This window comes from Dermacentor albipictus, chromosome 8 (genome assembly GCF_038994185.2).
Source record: "Dermacentor albipictus isolate Rhodes 1998 colony chromosome 8, USDA_Dalb.pri_finalv2, whole genome shotgun sequence".
Lineage (NCBI taxonomy): Eukaryota > Metazoa > Arthropoda > Arachnida > Ixodida > Ixodidae > Dermacentor > Dermacentor albipictus.
Window position 1 is genome coordinate 60038555 of NC_091828.1, and position 21228 is coordinate 60059782.

The 21228-nt window shown below is 51.6% G+C and overlaps 1 protein-coding gene across 1 annotated transcript in view; it reads left to right on the top strand.

The window, feature by feature from the left end:
- fng (Fringe glycosyltransferase) overlaps positions 1 to 21228 on the top strand; it is a 114648-nt gene that overhangs the window by 63540 nt on the left and 29880 nt on the right. The window contains exons 4-7 of the mRNA XM_065448205.2: positions 1164 to 1223; positions 4108 to 4261; positions 5339 to 5424; positions 21013 to 21083. Of these exons, the coding sequence (XP_065304277.1) occupies positions 1164 to 1223; positions 4108 to 4261; positions 5339 to 5424; positions 21013 to 21083 (371 nt within the window). The remainder of the gene's footprint in view (positions 1 to 1163; positions 1224 to 4107; positions 4262 to 5338; positions 5425 to 21012; positions 21084 to 21228) is intronic.

The following is a 21228-nucleotide window of genomic DNA, read 5'->3' on the forward strand; positions in this document are numbered from 1 at the left end:
GAATTTACTGCGCGTACTTCCTGTCTTTCGACGCATATCTGGGCAAGGTTTGACGCGTTCTGAACGACGCGTAATGTAACAATGTGAAATTCTGTTTAGTAGGCCTTGTTTTCGAGATAGGCGGAGAAGCTTTTTCAGCTCTGAAATTTTCTGTAAACTTGGAAATCCCCTTGGTATTCCTTTTTGTATACCTTAACCCCAACCCCAGTGTAATGTAGCAAACTGGATGAGCGCTCGGTTGATGTCCCTGTCTTTCCTCTGATTGCTCCCTCTTTCTCTCTCTCTTTGTAAATCAGAGCAGTACACTATCATTAGATGTTGAGTGCTTGTTCTTGCCTACTACTCCTGTCTCTTGTGCCTTCGCTCTAAAGCCACGATGGATTCGGAAACGCACCAACCGGCCCTGCTGTGTTTGTCAACTCTGAGGTTTAACTCGTTTCTGTTCGTTCTATTAACTGCCTATTCTTGTCCCTGCTTAGTGTTTTGTTTGTATCTTCGAGTTCAGGAAAGCTCGCTGTATACGTGTCGTGTTGTATAAGATGGCCGAGTGTGGGCGAAGTACTTCACAGGGCTCTCGAGTGTGGTTTTGTCCAGCACACGCAAGACAACAACAGAAGGCCTGTGCACTGTCACGTCACGGGCATAGGGAGGCGGACGCCTTTAATGAAAACCATGCTGTAGGACAAACGATGATCGCGCTAGGCGTCTCACGAGCGCCCTTACGGAATAACACGGACTGTCGAAGTTTCCTGTGTAACGTCACCTCACACAACGTGCGGGTTTTCTGCTGATGGAAGCGCTGGCTTGCTTGCTGGCGTCTTTCTTTGGCTGAACTATAAGCTTTTGGTAAGGAGCTCCTGCCACGCATTCAACACGCACTTTTGTTTCGATTGTGGGCTATACCAGGAACACCGGATACGTCCTCATGCATTCCTCGTTCGTTGGCTGTATTCCGTGTGAAAGCGTATTGTTTACCAGCGACAGCGGCGTTTTATGTCTTATTTCAACATTTATGGAGTGCTGCATGCCTGCATGCGTGGCGCACGCAGTAAATGCAAGGAACCTGTAAGAGTGCATGTGTGCTTTAAGTTATTTACTCTGAAATGTATTTCAGTAGTGAATTCACCCCCTTCTCCTGCCTTTTCTGCCTCTCTCGTTTGCAGGAAAGCCCTGTGCTGCAAGATGTCTGTCGAGCTAGACTTCTTCCTCGACAGCAACAAGAAGTGAGTGCATGTAGTATACATTTGTCCTGCATACTAGCTGCAGCGAGCACGTCTGCCACGCGGCAAAGAATAACTTTGTGCTAACTACTTGTGTTCATGCTGTTGTCATTGGAGGGTGGGAGAGCTCGAAGTCCAAGGTCCGAGCGTTCGCTCTCTCTTGCATTACGGGCTGTTTGTTGTTGTTGTCGTTGCCTCGAAGCGTCCTCCCGTACCCGCGAGGGGAATTGGCCACCCTGCATTGATTGGAAAGTACACCCGACGAAAGGCAAAAAGAAAGGGTGTAAAACGCAAACACTAAAAAACGAAGCGCTAAGCAACTGGTTTGTCGGGTTACCCGCCGTACTCCCGTGCCAACTTCATTCTTACCTTGTTTGCCGTCTTAAACTTGTAGCCTCAGAGAAGTACGCTGACCTATCACTTTGGACATTGTGAATCTCTAGTCGAAAAAGAAATGCAATACAAAGAGGTTCGGAGGTGTTCACGGACTGTTCGAGCGGTATTTGCCGGGCAGCAATCATACTTCATCATTCTCATTTCCTTGTGCTCGTATCTGCCGTTAGAGGGCCGCCTCAGCAGTATTTTTTCTTTCTCCTTTCCATTTGGCCGAGCTAAATTTCGCGCACAATTTATGACAGTTCCTCCGAGACACTCTGTTACTTCGTTCCTCTTTCTGCGGATAATTAAAGAAAAATGAATACGCGTCGCTGTCGTTGCCCCACGGGTGCGCCAGTGATAGGTTCCCGCTTCATTTTCTAGCGCTTTTTTTTTTTTTGAAGGAGCCAATCTAAATTTCTTTTGCGCGGTTGTCCGGCTGGACAGGCCGCACCCCGCCTGTCGTCTATATAAGCGAGCTGCTCAATTAAACAAAGAAAAATAACGAACCAAGCGTCTTCGCGCGCTTCGTTAAGATGGGAGCGATAAAAGAAAGGATGAAACTGCAAAGTTGGTCAGGTCCGCGGGAGACGAATACGAAATGACAACGGGGCGGCCCCGACGAAAGCCGAAAAAAAAAAAAGTGGCCGCTGATGAGGCTCGGCTGCCAGTGGCTGTGTAGTATATACATCCTCTCTCTGTACGCAGAGCCATGCTTTCTAGCATCGCGTCGTTTATCACGTGTGCTCTCTGCGAGAACGGGCGGCCTGGCTTTAACTTTCTTGTTTAGCGCACCGCCGGGGGCGCTTTTTCTTTTTTTAGAAGGCGAGGAAGAGAGATAGATAGATTAGGGAGAACGAGAAAGAGGGAGGGCAACAGAACGGCAGATGCCACGGGATCACTTGTTATATATATCCAGCGGCTGGTGTCAGCAGGGCCGCTCCCATGGAGTCGTTGCGCATGCGCTTAATTGGCAGCGTGCTGACTGACTCCTCTTCGTTACACACACGCACACGCACCACGTGTCCTTTCTACTCCGTGAGCTCGGGGTCGGTGTGTTGTAGAGGCTGATGAATCGATGATGTCATGGTCCTAGGCGTCGGCTGAAAGATGGCCGAGAAAAATATGACGCGTCAATCGGTGGTCTTGTACTTGCGTTTTGCGTGCCTGTGCGATTTGTTGCACGGAGGACGACGCCGTTCATTTCCCCAGCCACGAGCTGTCTTGCTTTTCTCTGGCCTGAAAGAACAAAGAAAAAAAGAAAAGAAAAAATCCGCCCTTTCGGCGAGCTTGTTCCAGCCCGTGATGCTCTCGACGGGTAGCCACGTTCTGTCGGGCATCTACGGGAGCAGTCGGCGCGAATGTCTGTTTTACTATTTAAATAAAAAAAAATAAACTATAGTGCGTCCTGGTATGATTGGAAATCTCTCGAGCGCGAAGCCAGTCTTTTCCTTCGCGGTTTCTACCCGTTATAGCTGTACCATTGGTTGGAGCTTGCGAAAAGAACATTTCTGTATGGGGCAAGAGAATTTGATAACCAGAAGTTTGTCTATGCGATCTTTGCACGCCTAGCTGTGTGTGTGTGTTTATTAATTGACTGCCCTTTTTTGAAAGATTGAACGCTAGACTTCGTGCAAACAGCTTTACCTTTTTACATGATTGTCGTTTTGCCACAGGCAGAAAGTGTATATGCCGTTTGTGGACTGAAGTCTGTTCTTGCTGTGATCTATTATTCTAGCTGTTTGGCATTAAGAAGCTTGTAACCGTTCTTCTGCCTGCAAAACTGTAACGTTAGAATTCTAAAGTACGTGTATATAAGAACAATTTTAGTGGTATCGGCACAATATATATATATATATATATATATATATATATATATATATATATATATATATATATATATATATATATATATATATATATATACCAGTAGCACAGCGAATTGTAACAGTGGATTGTCTATCTGATTTCTTTTTTTTTTTTATTGCCATTGTGTGCTCTCTGACGACACATCTGTGCACATGTAGGCCAGTAACAGAGAGGTTATGTTGTGCTCAACACTTTGCGGAATGGGAAAATTGTCATGCCCCAGACTTTAGCACGACGCTACAAAAAGGGAGCTCGTACTCGGAGAATGAAAGCATCGCATCTTAAAAAAAAAATCGCTTTGTTGCGGGGCTCGAACCCGGGTCTAACGCCTTTTGGGACAGTCGGTGTACGTCATGTGAGGTATAGTCCGGTTGCTAGGAGATCGCCTAGCAAAGCCGAATCAATCGACGACTCGACGCACAAGGCAGTCGGATCCGACTTCCAACCCCCTCGGACCGAGACGAATTTTTCTTCAACTGCATAGCTCCCTTTCCGTGAAACCGTCACGGGTTTCCTTTGTATACATGCGTACTACTGTCGGGTGAATGACAACTCCTCCTTTCACAAACTTCCCTGCCCACCTTGCGGGATTCCGCCGGACTGACTTGTCCATATGGATCGCTGTTCGCGCACGCGTTCCCAGGTGGATGTGCCACTTCGACGACGACAACTACGTCAACGTTCCGCGGCTGGTGAAGCTGCTGCAGGAGTACGACCCCCGCGAGGACTGGTACCTGGGCAAGCCGTCCATTCGGCAGCCGCTGGAGATCCTCGCCAGGGACAGCAGCAAGCCGCAGGTACGTCGCACCACTTTTTCACAGACATCGGCTTGACAGAGTGACCCGAGTTGGTTCTCCTGGCATAAATGGCCAGAAGCGTAATGCTAAACGAAAAGTGGGGGAAAAGAGTCAAAGAAAGGTATTGCTTTTAAAAGGAGTGTTGTTTTCGTGGACAGATGTGGAATTTATGACAGCGTTATTTGTGCAGCAAAATAATTGTCAAAATAATTATTCGCAAGAATAATCGCACGGAGAGCGCGTTATGCAACGCATTCTCTTATATCTTCTGTCCGCATACGCTCTCCGTTTGAAGTTATCGTACGCAAACAAGCCAAGAACGATTGGTGGCACGACGTCTTGCGAGTTGTTTCCCCTCGTGTCTGTCGCTGTTGGTGTAGCGCTTAAACCTTCATGTTGCTGAGAAAAAAGAAAAAAAAAACAGGCGAGCCCACAATCAATCCGAATGGGTCGCGCAGTGGCGTAGAAAGAAGGAAAACGCAAAACTTATAAGCGCATGCTAAAGGGACGGCAGCGCCAACCCGTCCATCATGGACACGTATACGGGCATTCGCGGAATGCAACTGTTTAGGCACAACGATTCCTCTTTGTACAGGATAATCTAGGGATGACTTATGCTCGTGCTACCGCTATTAATGATTTTCCATGCCTCGCACGTGTCCACGATGCTTGGCGATGCCTTCCTTTGAGCATGCGCAGGCAAGTTTTGTATCTGCCTCCCACTCCCTTCTCGCCATCTTGTACGCCAATGAGTGAGCAAAATTTTAATTGAAGGGTTGGCCCTCCCGCTTAGAGCGAGGGAGCGGCAATTGGGAAGGGTCGAAAGTAGTAGCCGTCTTGCAGTGACAAAGTGCCACAGTGGCGTCACATCAGTGCGCGCCGGACGTAAGCCTGGGAGGCCGGCTTAATGCCGTCATCCGGACTGTGCGACCTTTCTGTTCGCATTCGCTGTTTGTGTTGTCCTTTAGTCCCTTCTTGTGCTTGTGTGTTTGCACGTCTGCCTCTCAGTCCTTACCAGATCCCTCTGCTTTCGATCGTTCTAAGCCTGATCCTTCTCTCGCCCTTGTTCTCCCGCAGAGGAAGATCTCCTTCTGGTTCGCCACGGGTGGCGCGGGCTTCTGCATCAGCCGCTCGCTGGCGCTCAAAATGCTGCCGCTCGCCGGGTGAGTCGTTTTGCTCCAGCTTTTATGCATTTCGACGCGCTTCTGGTGTTGGAAGCCCTTTGCTGGCACTTGTGGTCCATAGGCTCAGCTATAAGTTTGACTGTGTGCACGTATAGAGAGTGAGGATGTTTTAATGAGGAGAAAGGAGGAGAGGTGCTACTATTCAGTGTGGTAATCAGGGTGAAAAGCTGAGAGATATGGCATGTCGATGCAATGATGGAGGCAGTATGCGCACGTGATGTGGTAACGTTAAAGAAATCTGGTTGTTCAATGAAATTCCGCCTATACAGCGGTACCGTTCTAACTGAAGTTGTTGCGCACTGATTACTTTCTAGTTTTGCATTTACTCGGCTCAGATACTGCTCACTTATACAAAGGGCGGCCGTATCACTGATACAGCACTGCCCGTGATGAGTGGATCAGCTGCAATGTTCATTTACGCCCGGGGCTGACATTTCTTCGCAGCAAGGTGCTTGACTAGCCCAAGGCACTGAAGTAGAGCGATGGCTATTCACACGCATGTGCACACAACCACATACATAGACACACACAATCACATGCTTACACACACGCGCGCGCTAATTTAACAAAAAAATATTGCGTAGCCAACTTTCTTTGTCACTTTCGTGACGGCCACCTTCCCGATGCGCTGCGAGTTTCAGGTAGCCGAGGGGCTCCGCATACGGGACCCAGCCTATCATTGCTCTCTCGTAGACGTGCACGTAAATAGAGAAAATAAATAAAGTAAGAAAGACGGGAGAAAGTGGCATCCATCTCCCGTCAAGGAGCACGCTACTGGAGCAGGAGGATGGGGCACCGGCTCGACCGGCCGCCCAAACAACGGCGGCCATTCCAAAAAAGCTCTTCGGGAACGGGGCCGTTGTCCCCAGTCGATGCAGCGCGGCATCAGGGTCTGGAGGGCACGCGAGGATGAGGAGGAGGACGCTGCCGAGGCGAACGGGGATGGAGCAGGTGGTCGACGCCTGTCACTTTCCCCTCGGTATGCCGAAGCAGCAGCAGCAGCACTCATCATGTCTGAACGCCGTCGCGCGCACACAAACAGGGCATGTCGGCTGCGTTTCCGCGAGCATACACGTTCGGCAGCCATACACGCTCCGCTTCATGTTTGTCCCTCGGGGTTCAGCTCAGTTCCGTGCATCGGGCAAGTAGGGAACCAACGAGTGTAGGATGTCGTGTCTACGTGTTTCCTCGTAATGTTTGCCGAGAGCATGCGGACGGCTACGTTGCTTGCGACGGCCGGAGTTGTGTACAGACTGTGTAAGCGAGATCCTGTGGTATGCCGTAAGCCACCCCCTGGAAAAGTAAAGGGACTGTCGTAGTCGCCATCCAGAGATCCATGGTGTTTTAACGGTAGTCGAACAGGGAATGCGACTAGTGCTAACGTTTCCTTAAGGGTATTAGTATTTGTCAGGGCAGCAACTGACGTAGGCAAATTGCTGCCCTGACGAAGACAAATCCCCTTATGGAAAGCATTGACTTCTGCAACATTCCGCGTTCCACCACTGTCAGTCACGTCAGACCTCCGTCTTCCTGTGAACTTCTCTCTCTCTCTCGATCCAGAGGTCTTGTGTGTTAAAAACGTCACTGGTATTACGCCGCCGAACAGAAAAACATAAGTTGTATGGTGAGGGTACGCATACTGTTGGCATGAGCTCTAACATTCCAACGATACGTTGGTGGGAGAGGCCATAGTTTCAGCTGCAGGTAAATTTTCCAGGGGTATTTTGTCACAACTGTGAGTACGCGTTGTTAGAATGCTGTGGGTGTACATATTACTCCATCCCCGCTCCCACCCTCCTCCTCTGGTGACCGCGGTTCGGGCCCGTGTCAGCAGGCTTTGGTAGGCAGTTACTGCGGCAATAGCAATTTTTCCTTCCCTTCGTTTGTTTATCTAGTTATTTAAAATAAAAAAAACAATTACTACCATGCGCGATGACGGGTATACGTTGCATTGCGCAGTAACCTTCGTATTTTGCCACGCTGCTTTGTTAAAGCTAAAGAATTGTCGCAATGCAGCACAGTTCCGTGCAGTGTTTTAGCTAGCAAAGGCAAAGATGAATATGCATTTTAAAGGCACTGTTACGAACGTAACGTAACACCACAGCAACGTGAAAAGATGCACATAATTTCCCCCTGCAGAGTTTTCCCCGTTACTCTTGCTACTGCTCCGCAGGATGTAAATAACAGAGAAACGCGTCAGTGCTTGAACGTACCCACATGGGCGCTTAGCCGGACGTCATTCGTCCACGTATATCTCTTGTTTGTGCAAAGCGTGTGGTTATGTCGTTGACTACTCATCCGTGCCCATAGTTTGCACGGCACTGGGCGAAACTGCTTTAGAGTGACTGAACGTACATTAACGCCCGTGCCCGAGGCATTTTCTGCGTATGCGAAGGCGTTCATCGTATAGTCGCGAGTGGGAAAGCGACGCCTAGTCCTTTTCGATTGGGCTGCGTAAAGCCTGCCGACAAAAGTAGGTAGTGCGGAAATGAGGACTAGTGCGCCTTCGCTTACGCGGCGTTCCCGGGGCTTAGTTAATGGCGCTTCGCAGGCGGCTTTTCTTATATGCCGTAACGTTGTTCACGCTGGGGTAAGGGCGGGGGGGAGGCGGTCGAAAAACAATAATAAAAGAAATATTACGCAGATGGAACGAACGCAAGGTGCGTATGGGCAATAAACAGTCGTTATCTCGTGAGACAGACAGCCAGTACACAACCTTCACTACGAGAAATAGGTGATCTTGAGCGTTCGCGAGCACAGAGATGCAAATTTAGAGGCTGGCCACTGCTGCGGACCAACAGGGAGTATTCCCGTGACGTCACATACGCCATATCGTTGTCCTCTTAGCGGCTGCCGCTGTGCTACTGGATGTAAGTGGATCAAGATTACGCGCGGCTTTTCGCCGCGCTGGCCATACAACGACGGGGTGGCCTCGATCACGTCAGCGCACCTTCCCACTCACAGGGTGCACCGCACGGAAATGCGCACAATCTTGTCGCGGTGCTGCTTGCAACTGCCGGGGCCGCAGCAGCCACAATCGGGGCTACGGAAAACCGGCGAAGAAAAGCTCTCGGCTAAAGCGACGAAACCGTCGAAAAAGAGTCGGTGCCCTTGAAACAGCTGCGCTTGGGTAATGCCGTGAGCACGGTGGCGGCGCGGGCGGCGAAAAAAGAAGAGTAATAAAACGCTTCTTGTTGTCTGGGGGGCAAACATTGCGGTACACGGACAACAGGAGGGGGGAGGGGGCATTCACGCCGAGGAAGGTGCAGGACGGAGGGGGGGATTGTGGGTGAAGGCAACAGGCACAACGGTGCCGGAATGCACCAGGTTTGCGAGGATGCGTGTGCATGTGAGGGGGGGGGGGGGGGGGGGAGAGAAGCAGCCCCGCCATTAGCGCCACCTGCCGTCTCCCTCGGGGGGCCGCGGTTCTTTTTGTGACGGTCAGGGGAACGCAGGGAGGAGTCGTAGCGGCTTACGACCCCCACTCCCCTCGTCCCCACTTCTGCTCCTCCGTATACCTGTGCAGGAGCACGCTAATGTAGCGGTAAGTCGAAGGGGAAACCCCGGAACGCAACGCACCGTTTTTCTGCTGCCCCCTGTGGCTCGGCGCCAGCACAAAGGCGAGCACCCCACCGCTCGGGACCTGCTGATACGTTGTTTTCTTTTTGTTTATTATGCACGCAGTCTGTTTTCAATCAAGTCTCGTATTATAACTTCGGGCTGCGCTGCGTGCGCGTGGTGTGTGCAGCTGATGTGCGCTGTTGCTGCCGTCCCGCCCTTTACTTATGCTCCGCTCGTGCAGCGAGATCGCGTCGCGTATCCGACGGCCGGCGCGATTTATTCCGCGCGCTTCTGCCGAGAGGCGGCCATCGTTGGCCTCGATAATTTGACCGCGCCGCTCGGCGTCGCATTGAGCCATGCAATCACCACCGTCATCCCGCATTGCGTCGCCGATTTTATCTGTCCGCGGTTTCCGGCGCGGGCTTAATCTGAGCGAATGCTGAACGTGTGGCGGGCAAGTCCGAGATCGACGAGAACGGCAAGTGTCGCCGCCATGTTGTTTACCGCCGACTGTGTTTCTTTATCGCTGCTTTGACCGCACTACACTCTTAGGCAAAGTTACACCCCTTGGCTTGCCCCTTCTGCCACACAACAATAATCGTTATCTGCCTTGATGCGTTTCCTTTCTTTAACGCTGCGAGCCCGGAACTTTCCAGTAACGAACGGCACGCGCGTTATCAGAAGGGGCACTCCAAAGGGTGTGAACTGTTCTATGCTGATAACGCTCGTGCCGTTCGTTACTGGAAAGTTCCGGGCTCGCAGCGTTAAAGAAAGGAAACGTATCAAGGCAGATAACGATTATTGTTGTGTGGCAGAAGGGGCAAGCCAAGGGGTGTAACTTTGCCTAAGAGTGTATACAACGTTTCGGCCTATGTAGCATCTATCCGAAGGTACCGCCGTCGATGCCTACATGTATACATTAGATAGGTTTAGATTAGGGGACGCAAGCGGCTTGCGTCCCCTAATCTAAACCTTTCTGTTGTGAACGGAGGATGGGGGAACTATAGGGGGAAGGAGCCGATATTCTTAGCGAAGCCTCTCGTGGATATCACTTTCAGCGAACGCGGATTGGCGAAGCTAATGGGCAGAACGTGCGCGCGTCCCAGCGAAGAGTCTCACCACGCGCCGTGTCCGTCACGCATAACTGAAAATGTGCCTTAAAATGATAGATTGACAATACGGAACCAGCTGACGCAACAGGATTAGCGTTCCCAAATGGTAAGCACCACTGTACATTGTGCACGCGGAGTAAGGTCCTCTTGTACGCAGGCCGCCGACGTGGTCTTGGGATACGTGGGACTTGCTATACCTAAAGCTCGCGTATCTTTCCCTCATTCCGTTTCGCGCTGTTCGTTTGCCGCGCTGAGTTAATACTGTAGTGTAACACATGCCGTTTCTTGTTAAACTTCGCTTGCAGCGTATATAACTGCTGGCGCCATTGTCCGCGCAAATCCGTTCATCGTACCTGTGCGTTACTCATTTCGCTGCCTAGAAAACGCCAAGGGTAACAATTCTCTAGAGCGGCCAAGCGGCGGAAGGAACATGTCGCGAACGTTTCGTTTTAGGCCTTTTCACGAACCGTTACCGCTGTCCTCCCCGCTCGCCGTACACTCTGCTCCAAGTACACGGGTTTCTTTCGAATTCACTTTGCCCAGAGGGGCCAAACAGAGCTTCTATGTCAATTTTGCCTACTTCCTTTCTTTTTGTTGTTGTTTGCCGCGCCCACCGAAATGGAAGTCGGTGTTCTACCGCGCGTTCTTCAAGAGCGAGCGTGCCTAATTACGCAATGATTACGTATTATGATAAGGTTGAAGATTCCTTTCCATTGTAGAATAGACGTTTGGGGAGGGGGGGGGGGTGCGTAGCAAGAGTCGGCGAATTTACGTTGTTTCGTGTTCAGGGACCAAGAAAAGGAGCTGTTGACTTAGATAAGGAAAGAAACGAAATAGAAGACACAAGGAGGCAACGTCTGTCCTCTCTGCAGCAGCGCTGAAAGCGAAGAGAGGAAAAAAATGGAAAACACGAACTCGCAGTCTTAGCAGCCATCTCACGCAGTGAACCACGGAGTTCACCTCATCATTTCCCAAAGAAGAACCGTGGCAGAGCGGTGGGGGGAGGAGGGGGGGGGGGGGGGGTTAGTTTAAGGAGCGCGTGCATGCGTGCAGTGAGCGCGAGTCCATTTCACTTGGCCGCCGCCGCCACTGCGTTCCGGCTGGGCGCTCACGCGATGCGGCCTGCGCGTTCCCGAGAAACACGAACAGCACGCGCATGCCAGTACACCATCAAGCCTGACGGGCCAGCGAGCGCGGAGGCTCTCTCGTGCTCGACTGTGGCTGTAGGCCACGCCGGGCACGGGGGAGGAAGGAACATCGCAGCCAGGTGGGCCGGGTCTCGGCCGCGGTGCACCGAGGCTGGCGGCATCGCTGCACGCACGCAAGGCGAACGGCAGCATCAGCGCCGTGCACGAGTCGCGTGCAAGCGCTTGACCACTTCGCGGTGGAGGCAGGAATTGCATTATGTACGCGGTGCTTGCGTTTTCCGTCGGTGCAGTCGGTGCTGCCGTTGGCTGCGGAGCAGTAAAAAGAAACTTGCTCGAAGGAGAGAAAGCTTGAGAAGTGGCGCGGTCGGGGATGGTGCGTGGCGCCATCCGAAGAATTTCGTTACTCGTCGTCGTCGTCGTCAGGCGGGGTCCGGTTGACCCCGGGCGATCTCGCGTGTGTCTGCGCGCGAGCCTTCTCTCTCTCTCTCTTCTTTTTTTTTGGGGGGGGGGAGGGGGGGAGGGCATCCGCAGTGGTGAGGCCGCAGCGCGTGCTGTCCCAAGGGATGGATCCGTTTTCCGGCCGTCATATACCCGCGCATGCGTGGTCATTTGGTCTGCGTGCCGTGCTGCGACCGCAGGGCTGCTAGGCTTCAAAGCTTAAGGTTGGATTGTGTAGTGTCGTCCAGTATAAAGGCGAAGGTGTATTTGGTGTAGCGCGTTGACGCCACGGTTAGTTAGCCACACGTACGCAAACCACGGCATTAGCCGTGGTTTGAGGCATCAGGGAGCGTCTGCTGTAACCCTTTCGTTTTAACCCAAGATGTGCGCAGATCATGCCTTGCAATTCGTTGGGCGGCTTCAATTTGGTGCGTCGAAATAAACGGAGAAAGTAGACAGATACGCGGTCATGGCCGATTGCAGGTCTACTCGCTACCTACAGAGGAAGCGAGAAAGAAGGGGTGGATTTTGCGGAGTTACGAGGTAGCAGCACAAGTGGAGATCCATAACTTCTCATAGAAGACGGTAAGGGGGGATGAGGATGGGTGACATAGAACGCCGCTGTGAGCGTGTGGAACGGTTTCTCAGGATTCTCTAAGAAAGCTGTCAAAACCGCTAACAATCTCATCTGTGTCTTGCAATAACACGTCTCCACAGGCACCTGACTAGACTCCCTCCTCTCTCTTGCGCCCGGGCCCGCCGTGTCTTTGCAAAACTCGTAATTGACAGGCACACACTCTGGTGGCGAGAGTATTTGAGGCGGGAGGGGAAAGGGTGGGGCGAACAAAGACGGCGCAGCCCACGCTTCCTCAGCCGTCACGGTGTACACGGGAGTGGCGAACGCGGCACGATCCAATCTCTCGAAAACTGACACCTCCGAACACAAGTGGCCCCACGTGCGACGACGGCCCCGCACATTTCCCACGCTGGAAGGAAGAAAATTGCATCTCCCGACTACGGGGACAGACAATAGACCCCGGCTGCTGCTCCTGTATACCCTGCCCGGCTTTCGGAGGCCTTCATTTTCGCCGCTGTCACGACGCTGCGGAAAAAAAACACGCGGGAGGCCGGGAATTTCTTTTGACAAGAGGTCTTCATCATCGAACCTCTGTCACTGTGAGTGAGACGGGGAAAGGAAAGAAGACACCGAAACTGTAGACTCTTGTCAGGCCTGTTCGTGGCTTGCTGATCGTCGTTCGTGGCTTCATGCTCGTGCAAGAACTCCGCCTGACAACAAAGCGTGCGCCCGATTCTCACCTGGCAGCAGCTAGCCGATGGTTGGTTTCCTCAGGAGAACGTCGTGACCTTTTTTATCCGGCTGAGCCCTGTAACTTGCACCCCTACACGTAACGCTTGGAAGCTTGCTTGGCGCTGAGCTGAGAGACACCGACGCTGCTGGAACTTCCGACTGTGGATCGGCCTAATGATATGTGTTGCCGTGTATGGGAGGCCTCGCTTTCTACAAAGGAAGAAAAAGAAAAGCTTAAAAAGGCGGGCAGCTGGCACTTCTATCCAGATGATATGTATGCATACGGAAATCGCCTTGGGAGCAACCGAATCGGGAACGTTCGTGCTACAAATTACTCGATAATAACAACCGATTTCAAAAGCGATTATTTCCCTGAGCTGTCTTAAGATCTGTATAGGATATAGTGCCTTTCAAAACAAAATAAGACCTTGAGTCGGGACGCCGCATCGCAGTAGCTGCGAGCATAGATCGGGATAAATGCTCATCCCATGACGCTGTCAAAGGCTACTGAGAGACGTAACCGAGTTCGAAGTGACGTAGCACCGGAGGGTCGTCGATTCGTCTCGCCGTGTTGAAGGACGCGCTCTCGCGTCGCGGTGCAAAAGTAAAGATTGCGTGAGCCGATAGAGAAGACAGGCCGATGGTGGCGAAAAAAAAAGGTAGGGAAAATAAATAGGTTAGGCCGGCCGCTGCCAAAAGAATATCGGCGGATCAAGTAATGACTCAAGGCGTATACGAGTGGATAGAAGGAAAGTCGCAGTTGCTTTTTTATTAAGTGGACCAGAAGAGAGAGATATAAAAAAAGAGGAATGGAAAACAAGGACTTAAAGAAGACACGATAGCACCTAGGTCGGCCGGGATGGCCGCTCAGGTCCGCCACAAAAGACAAGCCGACACGCGATGCTCTTTTCAGAGCTCGTCAGAGCGGTGGCGGCGGCGTTTGACACAAAGATGACTGGCAGAGAGGAGGTAGGGTGACCACAGTGGCGGCCTCTCGCGGGCATCTCCTGTCGAAAGAGTGACGAGCGCTTTGGCGGCAGCGGCAATTTCTGAAGATCGAGCCGGCGATTGGGGGTAGCAGGCGGCCTGACGAGGAGCACGGCGAGCGAGGCGTAGCATACGAGCGACCCCCACCGACTGAGTCGTCTCCCCCTGTATAACACGCACAACCCGCACTGGAGTGCACACAGCGAACCGAGAAACAAAATGGCCGATGGCAACCGCAGCTCGTTCGCGTCAGGTCGTCGTCTGCTCCGCGTGGCACTGAGCAGCGGGCGGCTCCTGGCGGGGGAGGGTGGCAGACGACGGTCGTGCCTTGGCGGCTGCGTGATCATTTGACTTTCATATTCGGCTGCCGCGTACCGCCATCCCCCTCGGCTTCAGTTTCAAGGGCGCGCGAGATGGTCGGAGGAGGGGAAGGTGACGTTCTCTGTGTTGCGGGCACGAGTTACGAGAACAGTAAAAGTGTTGCGCCGCTCCATGACGCCGTAAACTTCGTCTGTGCGTGCGCGTTGTGCCCAGCCTCCGCACGGCTGTAAACGGCATCAGTATGCACGCTGTGGATGCCTCGCGTGCCGACCTGGCAGGCGAGCCGGCGGACAGGCGGGTTCGCAGACGCAACACGACGTGCCTCCGTCCACCGTCTGCCGCATCGCGGTCGCCGTGAAGATTCGTGATCGGAAACTGAGTGCACAAAAGGCATGCGACCGCTGCTGTGCGCGCTAAGCACGTCCCGTCATTCTCGTCGGCAGGGCGTCACGACGTGGGAAAAAGTGGGCTCATTCCACGATGCGCACGGCGATATGTCGAACTCGTTCGTTGCACTTGTTGTGCTCTGAGTTATCCCTCCCCTCCATGTCCGGCTCGGTCCTCTGCCGGGAAGCGCTGTGCGTCAAAGCAGCCGCCGAGTCAGTGACACCGGATAAGTGACGCAACAACTCACGGGGGATTGTAAGACAATGGCGCAGCTGTTGAACGTCGTGTCATTGCTCCTCTTTCGCTTTACCCATCTGCTACCCCTATCTTTCGAGGACACTTTCAGGGCCTCTTAGAAGCTTTGTTTTTAAGAGTTCTTTAATTAGCAACAGTATCTCTCTCTCTCTCTCTCTCGCGTGTTGGGCCGCTCATTGTGTTCTTTGCTGAGAGCGATGAGCCGAACACGCGCCGCGGGGGGGGGGGGCATATATACCGGGTGTTCAAAGTTAAGCTTCTAAGGTTTTCTTAAAGTTAGGCACTGGAAGGCACGCGAATACCACCTCTTCGAATAAGTTACGTGGCCATGTGGATACAAAGTGAGATGATAATTGTCGCTGTCAGCAGCCCAATTAACTAAGATGGAATAATTAACTTTTGGTTGACTGCAGTAAAGGGGTATGTTTATTTGTGTTGAAATTTTAGTGAATTGGTCTGCTGACAGCTATAACCCAAATGTTCACCCGCGTATTCCCGTTCTGACCGAATGAGTCCCCTTTATTCACTTTATTCATGCGTATTGCATTACTCGTTTTTGTCATTCGGGAGGCGCTCCTGTAGCACGTTATCCGTCATCACAGCGCACATTCTACTCGGATGTGTTTCTCTACTTTTTGTTTCTCCAGCGCGGTGATGCATGAAAATAAATAGCTGACACATGAGGAATCTAGGACCACGTCTATGCTTCGATGTACTTTTTTTTTTGGCCTCTTATAATTACTTCGCATAAAGATAATGAATGACTCGTTGCAGCGGGCCTCGCGAGCGTCTAATAAATTTCATTCCGTGGGCCCGCTCACTTCGCTCCACCTTTTTACGCGCACCGCCACCAGGCCGAACGATTAAAACCCAATGGAAGCGGTGGCGAACGCGTAGAGACATGTAGTGCGGGGAGTGGTGGTGGCTCGAACGGTCCACCACCGTGGAGGAGGAGGTGCATACGCCCTTCTTCTGGCTATGGCTTGGGCGTTGTCTATGTACTACAGGCTTATCTCTCCTTTTGCCTAGCCTTAGTATCTCCTCTCTTCGTTTTCCTTCTTTTTTTTTTCTCTCAACGAAGGCCACATCGCGCAAGCGCGCGTCCAGTCTCGAAGGTTCGATCGTTATAATGACCGGGCAGCTGGGGTGAAAACGAGAAACCAAGAATGAACTGCAGGGTGGGTGCACACCCTGGTATATGCGATGCGTGTTTGCTTCGCTTAATTCTTTCTTTAGTTGTTTCGCATCGCGCCCGCATCCTGCCTAATTGACCTCTCTTTCTCTCTCTCTGTCTGCTGTGTTTCTTTCGCATTAAACTTACGGACTGCTGCTACCTTTGATCCTCCTGCCGTATCTTTGTTTTTTCTTGACGCGTCGATTGATTGCTCCAGTTCCTTCTGCTTCTCTTACCCACTTCGACCGCTCCCTTCTTTATCAGCGCGGCTTATCGGCGGACCGCTGGACACTGCGTCCCCGAGGGGCTTGGCCGACGCCGTTCGAGTCCCCGTATAGCGGGCACCAGTCTCCGTATCTCGATTCCTTCTTGTCTTTTCTTTTCCTCCTCTCGAAGAAACGGTCTACGGAGGGGGAGGGTTCGGCCCGGAGATTTGTTCCGGTCTACCAGCTGCTTTTCGGGTGATTCTAAAACAAAAAATGGACCGAACACGCCGTGTTCAAGGCAAATGCAGTCTCGCGCGTCCCCGCGTAACGCTTTGCGTGCTGCGTGCGTGTGTATGTGTAACGGCGCGGACCCCGGTTAATACGTTGCATCGTTATCCGAGCCGCTGTGGCCGCGCAGCCCAATGGAGCGGGACGCGGACCGCATCAGAAGGACGTCGATCCGTCTCGCTCTCCTATATAGACTTCGGACTTTGCAAATCGGCGGCAGCTGTCGGCGGGCAGGCGGTGATTACATATTTTGTTTTCGAGGCTGCGCGGAGAAGCGGTGATGCAGTGGGCGCCGTGGCACTGCTCCGAATAATTTGTGCCGTTTTTTTTCCTTTCTTCCTGCGCGTGTAATCTTTTCATTTCTGCTTTTTCTTTTTTTTGAATTCGCTGGGAAGTTGCCAGGCGACGAGGCGCGCTGGCCTGCTTCTTGCGGCTGGACTGGCGTGTGGCTCGCGCCTGGACACGTTTGTATCTCGCACGCACACCTGCCTGTGTGTGCGAGAATGGGGTAGGGAGGGGGGGGGGGTAGTGTTGAAACAGCGTCGCGAGATACGCAGAACGACAGAGTGCATAAACGCGGTTCCAGCGAGAGATCGCTACACGAATCTCGCGTTTTACACAAGGGCCGAACGCCGATTGTGAGGGCCGTTGTTGCGAAAGCGGGCGAAAATAAAAAATGTGTAATCGCTCGCTCGCTCGCGCAGGCACCGTCTTCGCGGTGCGCGACCCACATTTGAGGCGATATTGCGTCTCGCCCACGTTTTTCTCCGTGCGATTAAAGCAAAAAAAAAACCGTTCGAAAGAAACGTTTGTGACTTCTTGGTTTCGGAATCAAAGTAGGTGGACGCAGATTCTAGGCTACATATCGCTGCCTTTCGCGACTGTGTACGGACGCGTTTACAACAATGCGACATTAATACGCCTAGCGCGATCTTTGCGGCGTACCTAGTTCGGCTAAGCGTTTTTTTATGGAGATTAACGGCCCAAAGCAACGACGATCTATCGGCGACGCCGTAGTTGAGTGCTGTTGCGAAATTGGAGGTCCGACTGGCCGCGAAGGTTCCATGGTTGTTGCCGTGCCGGTTGCCGGGCGAAGCAGAGTTCCAGAGCGACGTCCGAGCGATTAGAAAAAATCATGTCTTACGTACAATTTCAAATTTGATGTTCACAAAGAGGCTCCATGATTATGGATCACAGTGCATCTCGGAGTCTCTACGTCTCTTTGCAAACCTCACACAGCATCCAAGGTACGCTTTTTAAGCAGTTGATTTTCCATATAGGTCGCTCTAAGAGGTAATTCAATGTCTACATCTTCCTTCGTCTTCGTTTTCAGTGCGCTGTTGCTTATTTGCCACGAATCAATACCAACTCGTGCAGTTTTTCTATCCTCTTCAGTATCCGTGTAACGCGTCCAATCGGATTGGTGGAATTGTACGCAACTTCCCACCCATGGTGTCTCACAACCTCGCCGGAATCCGCCTCTGTTATGTCCAACCTTCGAGGGCGCCTATGATGCACTGAAGATGCAAGTGCGCTGAACTGCGACGCTGCTCCCACGGAAGTCGTCGACGCTGGCTCTCCGTAGTAACGGCCAGCTTTGTGGCGATTTCAGCAATATCGTCTTGACGGTCGCTACCGCTTTCACGAAATTCGGCGTTTGCTGTCGACCCCGAATGGGGCTCCTTTGTTCACCCTCTTTAGAGAGGTAACATGACCGATGACCCACTGAGCTTGGAGTCTCGGGATTCGTTTGTTTTGTCAGCTCTGTGTCGTCGAATGGACGAAGAAAAGACGTATAGGCGCGGTCAATTATCGTGAGGTGACGCTGGCTTCGTCGCTGCAGCTATCTGGCGTCGAAGGGACGATAAAGCGAGGATGGCTTTCCGTAGCTGCGCGTTCGCCAGTGAAGCATCCTTTTTTTTTTTTTTCAGAAGGAATGCTAGGCAGAACAGGGCAGGGGGAGGGGGGGGGGGTTCGTCTGCGGCTGGAGTTCTGAAGTTCTGATTGGCTGCGCTGGGGTACGCATCAGAAGGAGGCAGGCGCCCCCAGACGATCAGCACTTCAGCAGCAGACGAAATGGACATGTCCACTAGATGGACACTGGCAGAATACTCCCCCTAGAGCTCCGGTTTGATTTTGACCACTATGATCATGACTGATGTTTACCACCATTTTTAAACGTTCTCCTAAAGAGGCTCTGTGCGCAGGGACGTTGTTGCATTTCTCCCCCATCTAAATGTGGCGCCATGTAAGCTTTGAAATGTGAGCAGCATGCCCTGAGGACTTACGACATTCACTGTGCGTCTGTAACTCGATCATGCACAGGTAATCTGTGAAGGTTGTGCTGCATTTGTACCGCGAGTCATTCTTGATAGGTACTAGAGAATAAAGCTTTATCGACTCGTACATGTCGACACACACACACACACACACACACACACACACACACACACACACACACACACACACACACACACACACATATATATATATATATATATATATATATATATATATATATATATATATATATATATATATATCATCGCTCGGCTTCCCAAATGAAAGATTCCTTTCGTCCGCGCCTTACATGGTATACCGTTCACAGTGCATGCTGTGGGAACGGCCGCTACGTGACTACTATAGTACACTGTAACGTGGCTACCGCACTCACCGCGACCCTGCGGACGGACCGCGCGGTCATCGCTCGAATTCCATTGAGAAGGAACGGAAGTACGTGACGGCTCGTTTATGTGTATGTACGCGCAGACAGGATGCGACATGAGCGTCTGGCAGCCAAAATAAACTCCCCGAAATGAACGACCGCAACAAACTTCCCCTACATGGAGCTTAACTGGATAGATGATTGAGAAAGGAAAACACGCAATGGGCGAGCGATTTGTTTTCGCTCACGAGGCAGTATATAAATTGCCGGGGACGAACTTCCGCGTTGACTCATGTGTAACCTACCGCTTTGCCCTCTCGTGCCCGCAAGCACTCGGACACGCAGTGTTCTGAGGGCGTTGAAACCCCAAGAAATATTGAATGTACGAGCACGTCAGGGCACTATTTTTCATTAACGTGGGCTGTAGATGTTCCAGCTGATAGTCGTAAAAAATAAACAAAGTTGTGGAGAAACCATGTACAAGTGCGGCATCACAGACTGGCTCGATGAATTAGAGTGACAATTGTCTGTTTGATATATGTCGAGTGTGTTGGTGAACATTGGTCGAACGAGGGATGCCTCAAGCTGAAGCCAACGTTTCGTGTCAGAGCTTCACAGAAAGGTAGACAGTGTTAGAGTAGCAAACGTTTGTGGAGCCAACGTTTCGACAAGGGGACGAGCATTTATTACTCTAACACTGTCCGCCTTTCTGTGAAGCTCTGTCTTGTTGAAGCTTTGTGTTCTGTACGCGTCACGTCGCAGGCGCGAGTGACTTAACATTGGTGGTTATCAGTACCGAGCATTCATTTACCTGACATATTTTGTTTTCTTAGATCCCAAATGACTTAAAGCTGTATATCTTAAGTTTTCTATGACAAAATCAGCTGGGCCTCACACCCGCTAACCGGCCCTCCATTTACCTTTATGTATTCGTCTTATAATAAAAGGGCATTTCTTGGACAGTCTTCGTAATATATATATAATTTTAAGAACCCAAAATTCTACGCCAGGCTGGCTATCGTGCATAAAACGCAGGTGCTTATAGCTGAGTAAACGCGGTATAGTCCTCGGGGCGCCGGTGCGCGCGCATCCGGGTGGCTCGACCGCAGCACCGACCCAGGCGCGGACCTCGAGCGCCTGAATCACGTGTCGGAGGTCAATTTGATTTCCTCCTCTGTCGGTGGGCGGGGAGGATCAGCTCGGCTGGGAATGTCCTGACGCGCGCTTGATTGGATCCGTCGTTGACGCCTGAACCGACACCTTGTTAAGCTGGCGGATGGCCACGCCCTCAGGAGGGAAATAGAAATTGATCGTCGTGTTTGTTTGTTTTGTTCTTTTTCTCTAAACGTGTTAGGAAACGGCAGTGTTTTGTTGAGGAGATGGTGGGCTACCGACGTAGTTGGGTGTACACAGAAAGCGCTGACATCACAGCGGTGCGATATTTATTGCACCTCGTCATGTCGGTAGGCGGGACTAATCGTTCGTGCTTTAGCGCTCGTATCATGCTCTATTGGGAAGTTTTGATTAACGCCTTGTTTTCGTGTGACGAATTTGGTACACAGGGTACATCAAGCTGTTTACAGCAAGTCATTGATGAATTGAATAGCAGCCAAAAGAAAGCGGCAGACTAGTGAACATATTGAAGCTAGAAAGTCTATGTTTCCGTGTCAGAATCACCATTTGAAAGAATCTTCTTTTTTTTTTTGGCTTTTGCAGGCGCGGGAAGTTCATCAGCATCGGGGAGCACATCCGGTTGCCCGATGACGTCACCATGGGCTACATTGTGGGTGAGTCACAGTCCCGTAGCTGAACTGTGTGTTTTCGCATACTGGCGACAGTTGTTTGGCATACAGCTGTCGTAACTTGAACGTGCTGCGGACGAAGTATAGTAACACATAGTGCAGAAGCCGGGTGCCTATCATCGCGGGCATT